This window comes from Paramormyrops kingsleyae, chromosome 5 (assembly GCF_048594095.1).
Source record: "Paramormyrops kingsleyae isolate MSU_618 chromosome 5, PKINGS_0.4, whole genome shotgun sequence".
NCBI lineage: Eukaryota > Metazoa > Chordata > Actinopteri > Osteoglossiformes > Mormyridae > Paramormyrops > Paramormyrops kingsleyae.
Window position 1 is genome coordinate 27,434,494 of NC_132801.1, and position 17,496 is coordinate 27,451,989.

The following is a 17,496-nucleotide window of genomic DNA, read 5'->3' on the forward strand; positions in this document are numbered from 1 at the left end:
AAACTCCTCTCTCAGCATTCTCTCGAGAGCTCCGATCAGAGCCTCCATTGACTCCGTGAAGATCACAGCATCGTGGGAAAGGTCAAGATCAGTAAATCTTTCTTCACCAACAGATGCTCCACAGCTGCTGGACCCCACGACCCTGCCCAACACCCAGTCCATGAGCAGCGTATGAGCAGCCATGACATCCAGCAACTTTGGGGGATGCCGCAAAGTCTCAGGATGTCCCACAGGGCAGCTCGATCAACTGAGTCAAGCTCTTTACAAAAATCGGCAAAGGCTGCAAAGAACCTCTGCCAATATTCACACTTGCTCTCACTGAGAACCCTCAGTGCCAGGTTACAGTTCATGGTACACTTCTTAGGCATAAAACCAGACTGCTTCGGTTGCTGGTAGGCATGATCATGGATCCTGTTAAGGATGACTCTAGCAAGGACCTTACCCGGCACTGAGAGAAATGTTGTCCCGCTGTAGTTGCCACAATTCAAGCAATCACCCTTCCCGTTCCAGATACAGACTACAAGTCCTGTTGTCCAATCAGTTGGGATGACACCTGACTCACAAATGGAAGCAAAAATTGCTCACAATGCCAGGTGAACAGCCTTACCACCAGCCTGGAGAAGTTCACCCTGGATACCACAGATCCCTGTGACTGCGCTGCGACTCCTCTCAATAATATCCAGGGTACACTGCGAGATAAAACACCAGCAACTTTAACACAACCCTCTGCAACCTTCAGTGTCTTATCACAGAAGGTCTCCCACATCATGTTAGAGTCGACAGTCACACACAAGTCTGCAAGTTCCTCACAAAAACTGCATCCAGACTTATCAGTTTGGCCAAGTCCAGCCTCATTCTCCTAGTAGGTGGTAGCCTACTTGACCTAAACTAAATATTTAGAGTAGCAACAACAAGTGTGTGGTAAAAATTCACAAACCGGCCACTTCTGTACACTCTGCAGTCCTGCAGGAGCATTCAGCATCTGCCCACGAGGACAAAGTCCAACGATGTGGTTCAGAACGTTGGAACCAGGATCCAGGGACCAACAACCCTTGACCTTTCGCAAAGTCAAGGAACATGAAGCCACTCTCACTCTGGTCTCCAGACCCATGGAGACCGACACAATCCTCATAGACAGCGCTGTCAGTGCAGGTGTAGGTGTACCCACATACAGAGTTCTGGCCACTCCCCTGTCTGCGTACCTCAGAGAGTTCTGCCACTGAAATGTGGAGTTTACGAAGGCTCCCCCAATAGCAGAGGAAGATGGTCATCTTACCGGAGAGACAAGACGTTCCACGTGCCTAGCTGGATGGGTGACACCTCAGCACCACACTAGCCCCGATCCCCAACAGGTCTGACACTATTAGATCTCTGACAATTTCGGCTCATTCAGGTATGAGGCCCCGAAGGCTTTTCCGAACCCCCTTCATGTGAGAAATGATTTTAAATTAATAAAGCGACAGCGGCAATAAAACGATTTCACACAATCACGGTTAAACTTTGCGGTTAATTCGTGGTTCGCCTATGGGAGGGGTTCCGTTATGGATCAGCTAGGGTCTGCTATACTATTAGTATGTTTATCAACTTTGTAGTGGTAAAGTTAGACATTTATTGTAAGTGCTTGACAGTCATTCTGCTATATGAGATACTGGAACTCAATGAATATAAACAGAGTTCACGCAAAACAAACGGTAGGACAACGTATTTCTCTAGCCAGCTAGCATTAGATCACTAGACTAAGGTTGATATACCAAGCTGGCAACCTTGTTTTATCGTAAAGATGTGTAAAAGGTAACAAATTATTAGAATTTTCCCTGACATTATACTATTACGTATTAAAAACAAAAAAAAATTGTTAGATTAGTTACTTTTGTTCCATTTTCACTACTTTTAAACACATTTTTGTAACAATGGAGTTTACATCTAATGTTAAGGTAGTGAACTGATTTTTTTTCGTAGTGCGTAAACTCAAACGTAGAAGCAGGCTAAGATTGAACTTGCGCTTAGTTGGAGCAAGCCACTGCAGTGGCATAGTGATTTTGGTGCATTTACAGTACAATACAGTTCTTGATTTTCAAAATTTGAATTGTTTTTTCCCTCCCAAACACTTTATACACTCTTATGGTGGTGGTAGATGGAATTTTAAAATCCATGAAGTTGTCATATATGTTTCATATATATGTGAAATAGTCCATCCATAAATTAAGGCTGAATCTTCCATATTTGATATTGATTTTGGCATTCTAATTACAGAGGCCTGCAGTATCACCATGTATTTAATATTGTTCTCATTTCTTCATATTTGTGATCTATTTGCTTCAACAGCTACCCAACGGTCTCCAGAGGTCTGCATCCAATATCATAAGGATAAACTGAATATCCCTCTGAACCTCTTCTTGCTTATTTCAGCTTAAAATAATTAATAGAAACACTTGGAGAGTTTTTAAGAGGCTTGAATATGGAACACTGTAATTTAATCTTTATCAAGGTCATGCATTTCAAGTTTCGTTTTTCAGTCAAAATTGGGGGAAAATAAGCAGTAACAAAAACACATTTAAAGCTGCCACATTTCATTATTCTTCCCAGAGGACATAGATTTTCAAGGTAATAGCTGAAGTCTGTGGTGGACATGAAATTAATTATTCCAGCATACATTTTAAAGATCTACATATGTTTATCTTAGATGAACTGAAATAATACAGCAAACAAATGCAAGCTCTTAAATGTTCTGCAGATTTGTGAGTTAGAAGTTGCCAAAGTATACTACACTAAAATGTTCATATTTTGTTTATTGGATTACCTACAATTAATTTATTATTGACACTTAAAATGGGACTCACACTGTAAATTCTAATAATGAAATGAAATAGCTACTAGAGTAATGTTTTTTTTGGGCAAGTAGAGGACATATTCTTAATATTCAAACATGTGAGTATATTTGGTATTTTAATCTCATGATAACAATTAAATTCCATCCGGTTGACTTAAGGAGATTTAGGGAAAGCATTCATTACCTTAACATCTTTTTACTTTTTGGTTTTTACCTGCAGGTACTAATTATTAACTTATTTTTTAAATCAGTTTTTTGGGTTCATTATCAAGACTTTGGTGATACACCTCTGGCTGATATACTTTTGGATTTTTCAGTGTTATGAAGGAAAATCACAGTACAAAGCATTTGGGCAGCTGTAACAGATGCTAGTGAAACTCATGAAATGTGTAACTGCTGATTATGTATAATTGTTTATGGGTGACCTTTTAGCATAAATATTTCCTGAAAATGCAGTTTTTAGTCATGTCTTATTAGTCATCTTAAGCAGAGATCTACATTGTGCTTTTCACTCTTGAAGACTTAAGAACAGCACATGCAAGAAGGTTAGGGATTTTTGGCCGTCTTTTGGGAAAGAAAAAAGAGAGAGAGACATCATCAAGTAGCCTTTGCTGGTCACAGTCTGCAGAAAACAGTGAAACATGATTGATCAAGGTGTCAGTCCCCTCACATTCATCGTTAAAGCCATTTACATTTTAGAAGAGAGCAGCTCCCTTGGACATAAAAAATTCATCACAAGAAAGGTAGTGGGCGGGGGTATTGATCTGTTATCTGCTGTCCTTCCAACAGCATTTGCAGCCTCTGCAGAAATCTCTCAAAATCTAAACTTGAACCCCTCATATGTCTGCTGACAATTCTCTGCATGGAGTTCTTCAGGAGTATGCTTCATAGACTTTAGGTCTTGTGGAGCAAGGGCATGTTTTTGCATGAAAAAGCTCAAGTTAAAAATTTAAAATAATTACACACAGTCGTGTCTTTATTTTCATATACAAACATCTTCCCGTTCATAAAAATGAATTGTATGGCTTAAACAAGACACATACGAAATCGAACTACCTGCTTAAGCATTGGTGGATAGTGCATACTTTTTGTTTTAATACTTTTTAATTTTTGTGTGTGTTTGGGTGTTTGTCTGCAAAAGATTGAAATGAATACACCCCCCAAAGAATAGCTAAAAGAAAACCAAATAAACATGTTTCTTATGAAATTATATTATTTTCAGTTGATCTTAGTATCCAAATTATATTGTTACCTTTCCGCAATTTCTGTGTCCCTGTGGTACAAATATGAAGTTGAATCCATGTATAATCTCTTTGCCGTCCATCATTATGGGAAAACCAAACAGTTCTCAACTGAAAAAAGATAGATAGTTGTCAACCTCCACAGATTAGGTAGTAGAATTTAAGCACTGCCAGGGCACTAATGAAACTGTTTAGGAGTCTCGAACAGTTGCAGGTTTGCCAAGAAGAGGATGTGTGTGCATATTGGCCCGATGAGGAGTGAGGAAGGTGGTGAAGGAGTCCAAGGATCAGATTTTCAGAATTGCATTGTTTAGTGGATTCTTGGGGTTATCAAGCTTTAGAGTCATGCCCTAAGTATAAATCATACTCAATACAGAAATGTTTTTTTCCTTTGTTGTTAGTTTGTGATGTGGAAAAAAACAAGGCTAGCATACATGAAATTAATACTTTTTGTAAAGCCAATATTCTGGCATAAAATCCAAAAAAAAAAGGACAGTTGTCTGTAAACTCCCAGAATATTGCAGGTGATGTACTCTAGGCATGACCACTCAGTGCTTAACTGTAAGTCCCACTTAACAAAGCTCCTTCAATGCACTGAAAAAGACTGTTAACTGATAAGTTTATTAAATCAATCACCCAGAATTGGCGGCAAGATACAATGAAATACATCCTCCAGTCTTCTCACTGCTTATCCAGTATAAGGGCACAATTAGCCTATTCTAGGCAGCACAGGGCACATTCACGATACAACACTAATGACAGAGAGACACAAATTTGCCTAACTACACATCTTTGTATGGTCTAAGTGCACATACACAGAGCATTGGTGGGACTTTATCCCTGAACTTTGGAGGAGTGAGCCAAAAGAACCCCCTGCCCAACCATGCCAAATGAACACCATCCACAATGAGATGGATACTTGACGCTGCATGACCAAAAAGTGCTGTCATGTATTATACTGAGTTGTGGGACAGGTTTCTATCAGAAAGTATAACAAGGCAGCCAAGGGACCTCACTTATTCCCAGAGAGACGGTCAGCCACTGCCATGTACTGCAGTTGTGTTAGTGGTGCGAGGAACACTGGGTTGTTTGGAACTGCAGATCCAATTAGCTAGCAAACCACAGAAGCTGACAAATAGTGACAAAGAGTGCTCTTTATCAACTGAGCACTATGTACCCTATTGGTTAATATAACAAATAACTTTAAAAGATACATTTTTCTTTGTTATTATCACGAGAATTTAGTCTGCTTTGATGGAGTATGTCGTTTCTAACAGCCGACATATCTTCATTCCAGATGGTCCCATGAATTTGTTAGGCATGTGGTATACAAACATTTACTAAATGCATATTTATAATTTGTGTAAGTGTGATCAGGCGCATCAACACAATGCAGGGCATACTTTCCATCCATGCAGTGCCGTTGTCTGCATTCAGCGCCAGCTCTGCTTTTCTTTGCAGCTGAATCTCATTTCAGCTCTGTCTTCTTCCATCTTTCACTTCAGTACATTATTCTTGATTTGGGCAGAGCCTTGAGCACTAATAAGTATATGTCTGTGGAACAAGTGGGTGTTTCGTGATAAAATATTATTTATGTAACTTCTGGTTTTTTTTTTATTCCGTTGATCAAGTCAGCTCCTGTCTTTTTAATGACTCTGTTATCAGACCCTCAGCAGATCTCCTTTAATGTTCTTCACCCATAAGTCCCTGGTAAGATATATAAGATTATAATCCACTTTCATGTTCTTTAATTTTTAGCCCATCACTTTAGGTTATCATATAGGCCATGCATTCATTACTGAATACTAAAATTTATAATGTTCAAAATGTATATTATATATACACACAAACACACACACTCATTTTTGTCTGAATGCCACAAAAAAACATTGACATTATATGCTATGTTTTATTTTCTGTGCATAAACATCAACTTAATTCTAGCTTCTGAAGAAAAGGAGAAGGAGAGTTAATATCCCTGCAAGACCCAAAAGTAGTGTGCAGCATTTTTTCCAGTAAGCTTGCTGCTCTTTGCTGAGTTTTGCACATTCTGCCCATTAGCAAGCCGGTCAATGCATTGCTTTATGAGGCAATTATTTCAGCACTCAATTCAAAATACACATTAGAACTTAACCTTCTGAGTCCTGGAGTAGCATTTTTATTATCTACCCTAAGAAAAGAGTCACAGTCAGCAGTCCCTCCACCTCCTTTGCAACAACCCCCTCCCACCTTTATGATCTAGGATCATCAATAGAGAATGGTGGAGGGGAACCTCGTTCTTTTCTGCAAAGTAATGCATGACACAGCCACTGCTGCAGTGTTACCCTAGCGTGTTGACTTACTAAATGAATGAAAGAATGGTTTGTACGGAGAGGGAGGTGCTTCAGTTAATTGAAAATATGTATGCAGTGTTAGCTCCAGAGTTATTGGTTCTGCATAAGCAGGAAACGGCCACTAATCTGAAATTTTTTAATTAGGAATCACCTGCATATGAAGTCTTTCATGTTAGCTTTATGAGGCTTCAGAAATGCTTTATCATATGTTTAAGAAATTTATGGCAGGAAACGTTAATGAAAATGAGGCATGAACCTAAAATTGTGTTATTATGGAAATGAGGGCAGCTTTGGCACTTTTGATTTCCAAGGCATTGAATTATTGCTGACTGAAGATCAACACAGTGTATGTGTAAAATTACTGGATGGGCAACACCTGGATTTGTGCTTCCCGCCTAATAGCGTCTTGTTGTGTTTTCATGCTCCGGGGTTAATGAGCATTCAAATTATGTAAATCAAAGGCACTCACATCGCTACCCTTGAAACTGGAATGTCAGACGAGAGAGATCATGAATGTGAATCTGGCTATTTATAGCAGTTACTTGTGACTGGCTCTGGAGGGTGCTGATGTGAAAGAAATAGCTGTGTTACATGGATGGATGAAAGGAAATTGATAAAGTAATGACAGCCCTGCTAATAATAAAGGGTTTTGAGCTCTTTTGAAGACAAGCTGAAAGTGGTTTCCTCCGAATTTAACACCAGCTTAATGAGAAAGGAGATGGGAAAGACTTAGGGCTTCTAGAACCGTGCTCCTTAAGAACAGCCTAACTTCTAATGAGAGACTAATATCTTGCATTCTCTGCTATACATTTTTCAACAAATCTTTCCTGAAGATAAACCAGCATCCTAATAAAAGTATTTGTTATATTTTATATATAAAAGGGGTGATTTTATAAGTTCTACATTTCTGGCTATACATTGCAAGCCACAGCTACTGCAGTTTGTGCTTTTGGAAAATTGATAGTACATGATATTTCCTAAGCAATGTCAATAAAACATGACTGAAGTCTTCTATACGGAGCAGAGAAATTGAGTTAAATGTAGTTGAGGACCTTAACTTCAGATCTTATTCTCCACGGTCTTGGCGAGGATCTGCCTTGCAGTGGAAGTATTGACAGCCAATTCCAGCCATCAGGTCTGCACCCCAGAGAAGCCTTACTTGGCGTCGGCACTGTACCTTTTCCCAGATTCATTCAAATGCCAGGGCAGCCGGTGGGGATGAGGAGCCCCCCAGGCAAGGGACTGGCAGATCTGCTGAGGGAGGTAGAAACTTCACCATTGTCCTGCCATTAATTGAGCCTCTGCTGCAGGGGGAGTGAAACAGAGCCCCCCTTTCGAGGGACGACTCCCCCAGACAGCAAAAACCGTGCTCAGTCTGACGCTTGTTACTGGCGAGGCTGGTGGTTTGTGTAACGATGACCATCAAAATATAATCTAGGGCTGCTTTCTGGGGGGAAAAATTCTCTGGTGTTTCTCTTCCTCTGTTAATTCCAGATAAAATTAAGAGTATAAGAGTTTAATCAGTCCTTGATATCCCTCCCAAAAATAATTTCTTGTAAAAGTGGTTGGACTGCATATATAAATGCATATTTATTTTAATACACTGAATTTGTTTTACAATATTAATTTATAACAAACAAAAAATGACATAACTTGCCAGTCCCATTTAATTAGATACACATTATCTTATGACAACCCAGGACCACCTTCCACATTCAGTGCAGCACTCATTGTCTTTCCTGACACCAAAACATCATCCTATGCGTTTATTTCAGGTTCTGCCAATTATTACTGACTGCATCTCACCTCCGCAAGAATGAAGGCATTACAGGTACAGTGCCTGCTTGGGCAGGAAAAGGTTGGACCATGTGATTCTGCAGCGGTTTGTTCAGCGTATTCATATTTCTCACTTGTATGTTCCCGTATGTTCATGTAGCTGCAAAGCGTGCCCTTTTTATAGCACCCCTTCTTTTAGTTTCAAGTCTGCTTCTTGCATGTGCATTTCTGCTTCTCCTTTCCAATTCCAAGAACTTCTCAGTGTCCATGTATCCTTGGACATCTTTTTAGCATACTATAATAGGATTTTTGCTTCAGAATTTTAACTGTGTGTATGACAGAAGTTTACCTTTATGCAATGTGTGTATGGGCAGTTTATCATTGAAATTATATTGCTTAGATGTGCATTTTAATTTTAAGGGAGTTTAATTGCTGGTGCAGTGTAACCAGACTAGTACAGTATGTCTCTGATTCAGCATATCTAGTTTTAATGACAGAAGTAACCTACAAGTCATATTGTAGTATTATTGTTTTACTTGCAGATCTGTAATACTAATTTGATCATTAAAATTATGCTAAAGAAGGATGTGTCCTTAACCCCCTGGGACCGGCGATCCCGCCGGCGGGATCTGACAGAATTCTCGCGAGACCGTTTAAATAACTCCGCGAGTTTTTGTCATATACACATTTTAAAAATACCCTCAGAAACTTTGGACGGTCTACTTTTCAAATATAAATAGGTAGAAACTAAATATATTTTTACAGCTTCGTGATACGAATAGAAAGAACAAGAGTGACTGACTTAAGCGTCTGCGTCTCGAAGCGGCTCTGATCACCCACCCACTTGCAAATCGCGCTATTCGCATGATAATAACATGATAATCCGACAGTTAGTATTGGGTGAAGAAATATGTGAATACGCCCATTGTGACCGAAATAAACAAGAGCACATGTCTGGGTAGTGTTTACACTGATCGGCTACAATATAGCACACGGATACGTCTCTGCCGCTGAAGCTTTGCGCCAGTGTTGCCACTTTCAGCAGCGAAGCTCATACCTGTGTTTATAGCTCAGTGGGCTAAGCCTGTGTGCCTGCAATCACGTGGTCGCCGATTCAAACGCAGCGTATTTAGAACGTGAATAGCGATCTTCCGCTGAGAGCGGTCCTACACGCTCCCGACGCAAGTAAAACAAAGAAAGGTGACACGATTTGCTTTTTTGCCTATTTAACCTAATTTTAAAAACTTTAATACTTCTGACAATGGAAGTTTTGAAAAGAAGACAGATAACGGATTTAGTCAGTGTTTTTTTCATGATTCTACATAATGATTTCAGCGAGATATAAACTGAAATACACGAGAAAGATACGCGGTCGATGATGCCCTCGTCCCCAGAGCGTCAATTATAGTCACTGCATCATATTTATCGCTTTCTATATTTATATAGTCACAGTTTTTCATTTTTCATTCCATCTATCAATAAACTGTGAAAGGGATTTTATTGTTGCTACTTTTCTTGCGTTTCAAACTGCCTTTCCAAAGTGATGGGTGTGGGGTGCAGTGACATTCCAGACTGATGGGCCATTGACAGTATGCAAACTACTACAGGTGTGAGGACACCTATCTCATCAATATTCATTGTGAAGACCACTGACTTTGAGAAAAAGAGTGTCACTCCAAAGTTCTAACACTTTAGTAATCAAACCATATAAAATTTCTGAATGTCACTTTCACCTATGTGTAGCCAACCCCTGTGTCTATAAGCTTCAGAGCTCAAAAGTCTTACCTAGAAATGTCTATAATGTGATTTTTTACAATTTCTCAGCATGTCTGAAAATAGGTTTTTGAAAAGTATATGTTTAAAGTTGATTTTAACAAAAAATAGAATAATAACATTCTAAGAGGTCTCAGATTATTGGTGCTGAGTTTGTGCTGAATAAAAGCAAATGTATCACTTTGGGATAAGTGTTTTTTAGATAGGTGAAATATTTTAAAATGTCAAGGCATGTCAGACTACTTCGAAAGTGGAAAAAAGGCCTCAGGCCCCAGGGGGTTAATATTATTTTTATTGTAATATGGTTGTAAGAGCATCCCAGAATACTAGGACATGACTCATTTTGTTTCTGCTACAGATTTTAGGTAACGTAAAATTCCAATAGCTGTATTTTTACCAGTGCTTTATCTGTGTGTTCTCCGTCAATCCCAATAAATGTATGAAATCTGAATATCAGCTGGTTCTATTGACCAACCTATACATCAGTCTAGCCCTATAAAACGCCACACCAATCTGTTAGTGGCCTTTGGTTTCAAGCAAAGAGAAGCTGTAACATATACTGAGCTCTTGTTTTCTGCTGGAATTCAGTTAATTGAATTCTGAAATGCTCTTGCCAAATTGCAAAACTGATATACTCTCAGCATTGCTTAGTAAGTGTCGTCTTCTGTGGTGACAGTAGATATTTGACCTTTAGAATTAAATGAAGTAATTTAAACTGAGATACTTTCATCTGTGGTTTCTCGAGAAAAAGGAAAAAATGGCTTGCTTGATTATACACTTATTAATTCACATTATGATGCAGCAGGCGAATATTGCATTAAAAAGTAATTATAATTCAGCATGAATTTTGCTATTTCTCACATCATCTTTGGGAACATATTTTCTGGCCATGCATGGAATGTGTGAGTGGATAGAAGCATACAGTCTCAATTGTGGTAACGAATGTTACTTAAATTTAATTTGAAATGTAAGTGAAAATGAGAACAGTATTTTACATGGGTTACACAATTACTACAGTTTAGGTAAAACATGCAAAACAAAAACCTTCAAGACAAAATGAAGCTTAACATGAATTCCGGCTGAATATTCCATGTAGCCAGCTTAGATCTGTCCAGCTTCATGGTCTGCTGCAGCACCAACTTTGGCAAACTGTTTTATCATGAGCACTATTTTTGTAACTTTGGATCTAACAGCTTGCAGGCTTATAGAGCATGTTGGCCATTTCTTAGATTTCAAACCATGTTTCTTTGTGATAACAAGTGCACTATCCAGCAAATGGTGTGGAAAGAGGTCACTGATGTGAACATATACAGCGCTGGAAAAAAATTAAGACCCCACTCTGTATTTAAAAAAAAATAAATAAAAATCTGCATTTTTAAATCCCGATTCAATCCTGGTTTTGCTGAGCAGCAGGTTGCTTCTAGGTTCAAAATTTCTAAGACAGCAGTACACAAGAATAAGGTGAAGCAGGAGACACTGGGAATGACCAGATATCAGCCAAGTAACGGGCAGAAGCAACTTTCTAATGCCAGAGATGACCGTCAACTTCTTCAGCTGGGACAGTTTGTATCAGGCTCCTAGAAGCAGGACTGAAGTCCCATAAAGCAAGGAAGAAGCCCTTCATTAATGAGGAATAAAACAAAAAAAAAAACATAATTTTTATATATACAGCAAAACCTTGGATTGCGAGTAACTTGGTCTGCAAGTGTTTTGCAAGATGAGCAAAATTTTTTAATAAATTTTAACTTGATAAACGAGCAAGGTCTTGCAATACGAGTATTACGTATATGCTTTGTCTGCCGAGCGTCACGTGATCACAACTGAGCTGATGGTTCTTCTCTCTCTCTCTCTCACTCTGCGGGATTGTGGGTAATTGTCTCCCATGCTCTGTCTCAGTCAGCGTCTCTCACTCGTGTAGTCAAAATTTAGTAGAAAAGCACCACCCGAATAAGGGTGTAGCAGTGCCAGCGATGAATCTATTTAACGACAATGCAATGTCACATTTCCGCGGAATCGAAAAGGAGGCAAAAGTGGCTGTCATTGGATAGGTTCCTTGTTAAAGTCGCACAAAAAAGAAAAAGATTCCAGTGAGCCAACAGATAGCAGTGATTCCCTTATTTAAAAAATAACCCTCCTCTTCTCCTCTCTCTCGTCTCCCTCACACCATCCACAATTCTTTTCAAAGGTAAAGTGCAGGTTAATTTGTTTTATGTATTTTTACTTTATATTTTGTATTAATCATTATCAGTATATGAATATTTTTGGGTTGTGGAATGAATCATCTGAGTTTCCATTATTTCTAATCGGAAAATTCGCTTTGATATACAAGTGCTTTGGATTATGAGCACGTTCCTGGAACGAATTATGCTCGCAATCCGAGGTACCGCTGTGTGTGTGTGTGTGTGTGTGTGTGTGTGTGTGTGTGTGTGTTTGTATATTTGAGATACACGCCGATAAATTGAGAAATGAGTGAAACAAAACATTGGCAAGTGGATCATCTTTCCAGAGCTTTATATATTCATTTGGTATGCACATCTTGAGACATTGTCACTGATATTATTGTACAGTTTAAAGTTAAGTGGCAAAGAAGTCGTATTTTTAAGGTGGTTACCTTAAAGAATATGTAGAGGTTATCAGACACTGAAATAGATCATTCTGTTTGTGATCGTGGCTTTGGTTGTAATCTGGCAGCAGGGTCTTATTTTGAAACAGTGTAATATGAACTGAGACATATTTTACCATTTGGTGATTTTTCAGGGAGGATTTCCACAACGTTCTGTCTGTTTTCATAAAGCTGGAGTCAGACTTCATGCTCAGGTGCCTTCATGTCATCTTGTATTTACCATCAGTTTAAACACAAAGATCTTGATGGCTCACAAAGATGTCTGAGTATGCTTTTTGAATGAGTTCACGCACACTATAATCACGTGTTATCTATGTTCAGAAAACTGAAGTTTTGTTGAATCCAGAGACTAATGAAAATTTTTTAAGGCTGAACTTCAGACAGATTTAACATGTAATTCAATGTGGCAGTTTTTTGTTACCTTCATGGTAGTGTTAGGTTAACAGCCTACTTACTAATAATATCCCCAAGGGGCACCTAGACAGGAAGGCAGTGCCGTTTTATGTTCATCTTTATTGTGAATGTGCATCATTTTACGTACATCTATATTTGAACTATTAGCAAAGTCAGTCGTCCAGAGCACCTTGTTCAGTAAGTGACCAAGGTAGTTCCTATTTAATTTCAACCAAGGCTTAATTTTTCCCTATACTTCTCATGTTGGCAAGTTTGTTTGGTATCTTTCTGACCATGGACTTGCACACATTAACACATTGTTTCAAGTAGTCATTCCTGGAGACCTCTTTTAGCATCGGTCAGCTCTAGATCACCAATTATTGTTTCTGCATGTTCTCCGCTTACAAGACGATCTGTAGCATTTGGAATGATTATTTTCAAACTGCTGTGTAATCCCTCCCAGACACATGGGAAAACTTTATTGATCTTTGCACAATGCATTACAATTCACAAGTATTACCTAATGCAATCTAGATTTCATGCATTCCAGCCACTTTTATAAATTTTCATCGTTAGATGAAATTAATTTACAAATGCCAAAAAAACCCTTAAATATTAAACCTTCATGGCAAGAAACTATGTGGTTGAGTTGTCTGCCCATCAAAGGATTCATTTGCAAAATAAAAATCACATTATAGTTACTTGTTCTCCTCTGGAAAAAAATTATTATGCTTATGTGAGGAAATAATGGTGACTATATTGTTGCTTTAAATATTTGTAGCATTTAAAATTGAACCTAATTCATATATAAAGCTCCTTTCATTCAACGATGTTTTTGTCCTGGCAATGCACCTTGTAAATGCAGTTGAAACACTTCTGACCACTAATCCTGGTCATGGTAGCGGGGAAGACTGGCAATCACAATGAAAATAGATCAGACGTATTTTTTGCAAGTTGTTTTTTGTTAATTTCATATGACTTCATTTTATGTACACTGGCTTCCAGTTGGTGCTGACTTTTTAACTGCTTTCACATTTTTCTCACCAAAAAAAAAAAACAATGTACCCTGTGTCATGTACGGCGTGCATGCGAATGGGGAAGCAGGCAAGCAAGTCGTGAAGTCCAATAAATGGGGATTTAATGATCACAGACGGGCAGAACAGGACAGGATCAGGCACTACGCAAAACAACATCAATGCTAGAACTGGGGAAAGTAGCCAAGACGTGGACTAAATACACAAGACAAGCTAAGGGTAACGAGCAACAGGTGAGAACAATCAGGCAGAAACAGGAGGTAACGAGGTGGGCGTGGCACACACGAGGATCGGACGGAGCTGGATGTGACACCCTGCTTTGTGTGTGTGTGTGTATGTGTGAATATTATCGTTCACACCAATATTTCAAAATTAAGATATCGATTAGGCCTAAATATTTTTAGAAATCGCCCAGCCCTAACTGGTATTGGTGAATACCAGAATGCGAGCATCGGTACTCTGCCTGAAGAAATGGTTTTTGATGCATCCCTATTTTCAATATTTGTCGTCTAGGGTATATCGCTGCTGCCTCAGATAGACTCCAAGAATCTCTGTGACCCTGTCCAGGAAGATGGTTGGATGGAACATTTTTTGCAGCAGATCAATACTGCAGAAACTTCTATAATAAGTTAGAATTTATCACAAGTATATTTGTAAATGCAGAAGCCTATTACCATTCAAACGTTTTTGAACTAATTTTATTCCAATGTACTGGTACTCATATTTATGACATTTCAGTCAAACTAATAAATCACTTTTAGATATCGTGTCATGATCTTAACGGCAGAAAAGGGGCCTGTGTTCACAGTTTACTTCTATAGTGTCTTGTGAATTAATCATTATTTTTACTGATGTATTTGAGATTAAGTATCTTTTGCAAGGTTTTGAAAATTTCACTTAAAATAGCAATATTGTAGTTGTTCTGAAATGGAGGCATGTCCCACAAAGCATCTGTGGCTGTAAGAAGGCTTTTCTTTCTTTGGCATGACCCAAACAATTTCGCATAGCGAAGATTGAATGCTTGTAGTGCAATATGGGTAGCTATTCGCAAGTTAGACGATGAGGCTGAATATTTCTATTCCATGGGGCTCAGGGTCCAGGAAGCGAAGGCGATGTGGGCGACTCGACTCCAACCTGCAGCTGTGAGAAGCAAAGCGCCCGTGGCACTAGTGGAGCCATTGTATGTGATGAGACTGATGCTGGAGGGGTGGAAGTAAGTCAGTACAGGTAACACAGTGAGCTGTGACATCAAAAGGCTTGCAGTCAAATCCCAGGGCTCAATGGCTGATGGAACAGCTCTGTCAAGGGTGAATGCTGGCAGAGAAATCATTACAAATAGTTTATCATTAACTTACATTTGCTTAGAGGCCACTTTATTAGGTTCACCTAGCTAGTACTGGGTAGGACCTAGTTTTTCCTGTAGAACCATTTCAGGGTAGAACAGTTATGTTCAGAGAAACCATTCTGCACACCTCTGTTGTACTGAGCTGCACTTTTTGCACTTGTGGTCTTTCTGTTAGTTTTAACACGTCTGGTCATCCTCTTCTCACCCCTCTTGTTAATAAGGGGTTTTCGGCCGCAGAAATGCCATTGACTAAATGTGTTTTGGTCATCGCACCATTCTCGGTAAACTCTAGATGTGAAATTCCCAGGAGTGTGGCTGTTTCTGAGACGCTGCAACCACCACTTAAAGCGCCAATAGTCACACCACGTTTTAAATCGTTCAGATCATGCGTTTTAGCCATCCTAATATCCTAATGCACAGTAGAGCAGTGAGTGACCCTCCTAACCCTGTTTGTGCACTGTACATATTCAGTTGCAGCTACATGATTTGCTGTTTGGAGGAACAGGCTGTTTCCATTAGCAATATAGTGGACCTAATAAACTGGCCACTGCCTCTCTGTATTTCCAGCAGAATCAACAAAATATGATTTTACACTTTTTAGTGTAAATTTGAATCTTATATTTATCAACTGGCTTCAGTGTACTGGCAGTGTGCATTTCATCTGTCCCATTATTCAACTTCATTGTGAAATTCTTAATTCTTAATTTATGATTCTTAAAAAATGTAAAAGGTGGTACTTAAAATTCCTTTAATACAAATGCATGTTTTTTTTTTCCAACATAGATTTTAATCTGCACGTGTTCATGATTTGAACTTAAAGACAGGCCTGTTCCTGAAAAACATTTAACAGTCCATGCTTAATACTTTAATTTGGCAGTCTCCATGTGTCATATTAATGCCAAGAAGTCAGAATTCAGTACCCCTCCCCCAATGAATTGGTAATTGACATTTTCTGAAACATGAACTGAATCACGGTTTTTCTATGATTATGAGTACTGATATCGGCATCGGGTATTGGGCCGATACTGCTCTCTATTCTCATACTCAAAAAAATTATCTGATACCAAGAACCGATACCACTTAATTTCAACATTACATTAGAACTCCTAGCCTAGGCAATTTTTCTTTTTTTCTGAAGCCCAATCAGATTTTGACATCTAGCGAGAGATTTGTCAACTGGAAACATTTGAGAAGGATAAATGCAGAGAACACTGGCATTTGGCAAATTATTGAGTATATGTGGAGGATGATAGCAGTTTGGACAAATTTTAAGATAAGGGACAACTACAGAAGTAAAGCAGACTGTAAGCTCTGTTCTGCTAAAGCAGGGCTGGCCAGTCTTATCCACAAAGGGCCGGTGTGTGTGCAGGTCTTTGGGATAACCAGCTGTTCAAACCCAGGTGTGAGGACTCTTCAGCCAATCAGTCCTCTAATTAGTAATCTAATTAGGGAGTTGCATCAAAAACTCACACATACAGTGGCCCATTTTGGATAAGATTGGCCACCTCTGTGCTAAAGTGTCAAGAGGAGGAAGGGACAGCATGTCATTTAGAGCAAACAATTTGATTGAACATCTAAGATGCACCATAGTGCAGAGTACATGGTGTTTGCTAATGCTAGCAGAGAAAGACCTTAACAACAAACTTTAAGGTTAAGGTTCACCAACAACTGTGTACAAGTACATAGCAAGATGAAACAGCATTCCTCTGTGATCACAGTGCATATATAACAGTATCAGTACACAATAACTGTACCACACCATAACAATACCTAAGAGCTTGAATTTAATTTCTAGCGCAAATTTTCAAGAAGCGATTGAAAGTGAAACTGAAGCAATATTTATATCTAACATTAATTAAATAAGTTATGTTATGTTATATATAACTAAAGCTTCAGGTTCAATCAGTAGTATAAGTACACCTGGGTGTACGCTTTCTTTGCTTCTATATAAAAAAAAAAAAAACTCTCCAAAGTGGACCAATCACAGTTCTTGCAGTCTGCATCACCACGGTGTGTATTTACATTTCTGGGGAGGTGCACATCAAACTATGAGCATCCTGATATAAATGATTGAGTTGAAAACTCAGGTTTCAAATAAGATATATATATATATATATATATATATACACATTGACTGAATTATTTGTA

General features: G+C 38.8%; 1 protein-coding gene across 27 annotated transcripts in view; it reads left to right on the forward strand.

Annotated features, from left to right (window-relative positions):
* The window catches only part of LOC111850867 (RNA binding protein fox-1 homolog 1), a 446,550-nt gene that overhangs the window by 273,635 nt on the left and 155,419 nt on the right, over positions 1-17,496 (forward strand). For 10 of the 27 annotated variants that reach the window (XR_011991797.1, XM_072712494.1, XM_072712498.1 and 7 more), the window contains one exon: positions 15,097-15,216. The exons of 15 other annotated variants lie outside the window; for them this stretch is intronic. Coding sequence is in view for 11 of the 12 variants with exons in the window: in XM_072712494.1 (XP_072568595.1) it covers positions 15,097-15,216 (120 nt within the window). In the remaining variant the exon portion in view is untranslated. Of the gene's footprint in view, positions 1-8,179; positions 8,236-15,096; positions 15,217-17,496 lie in introns of all 27 variants that reach the window. 2 more of the 27 variants (XM_072712513.1, XM_072712516.1) reach the window with 1 other exon arrangement.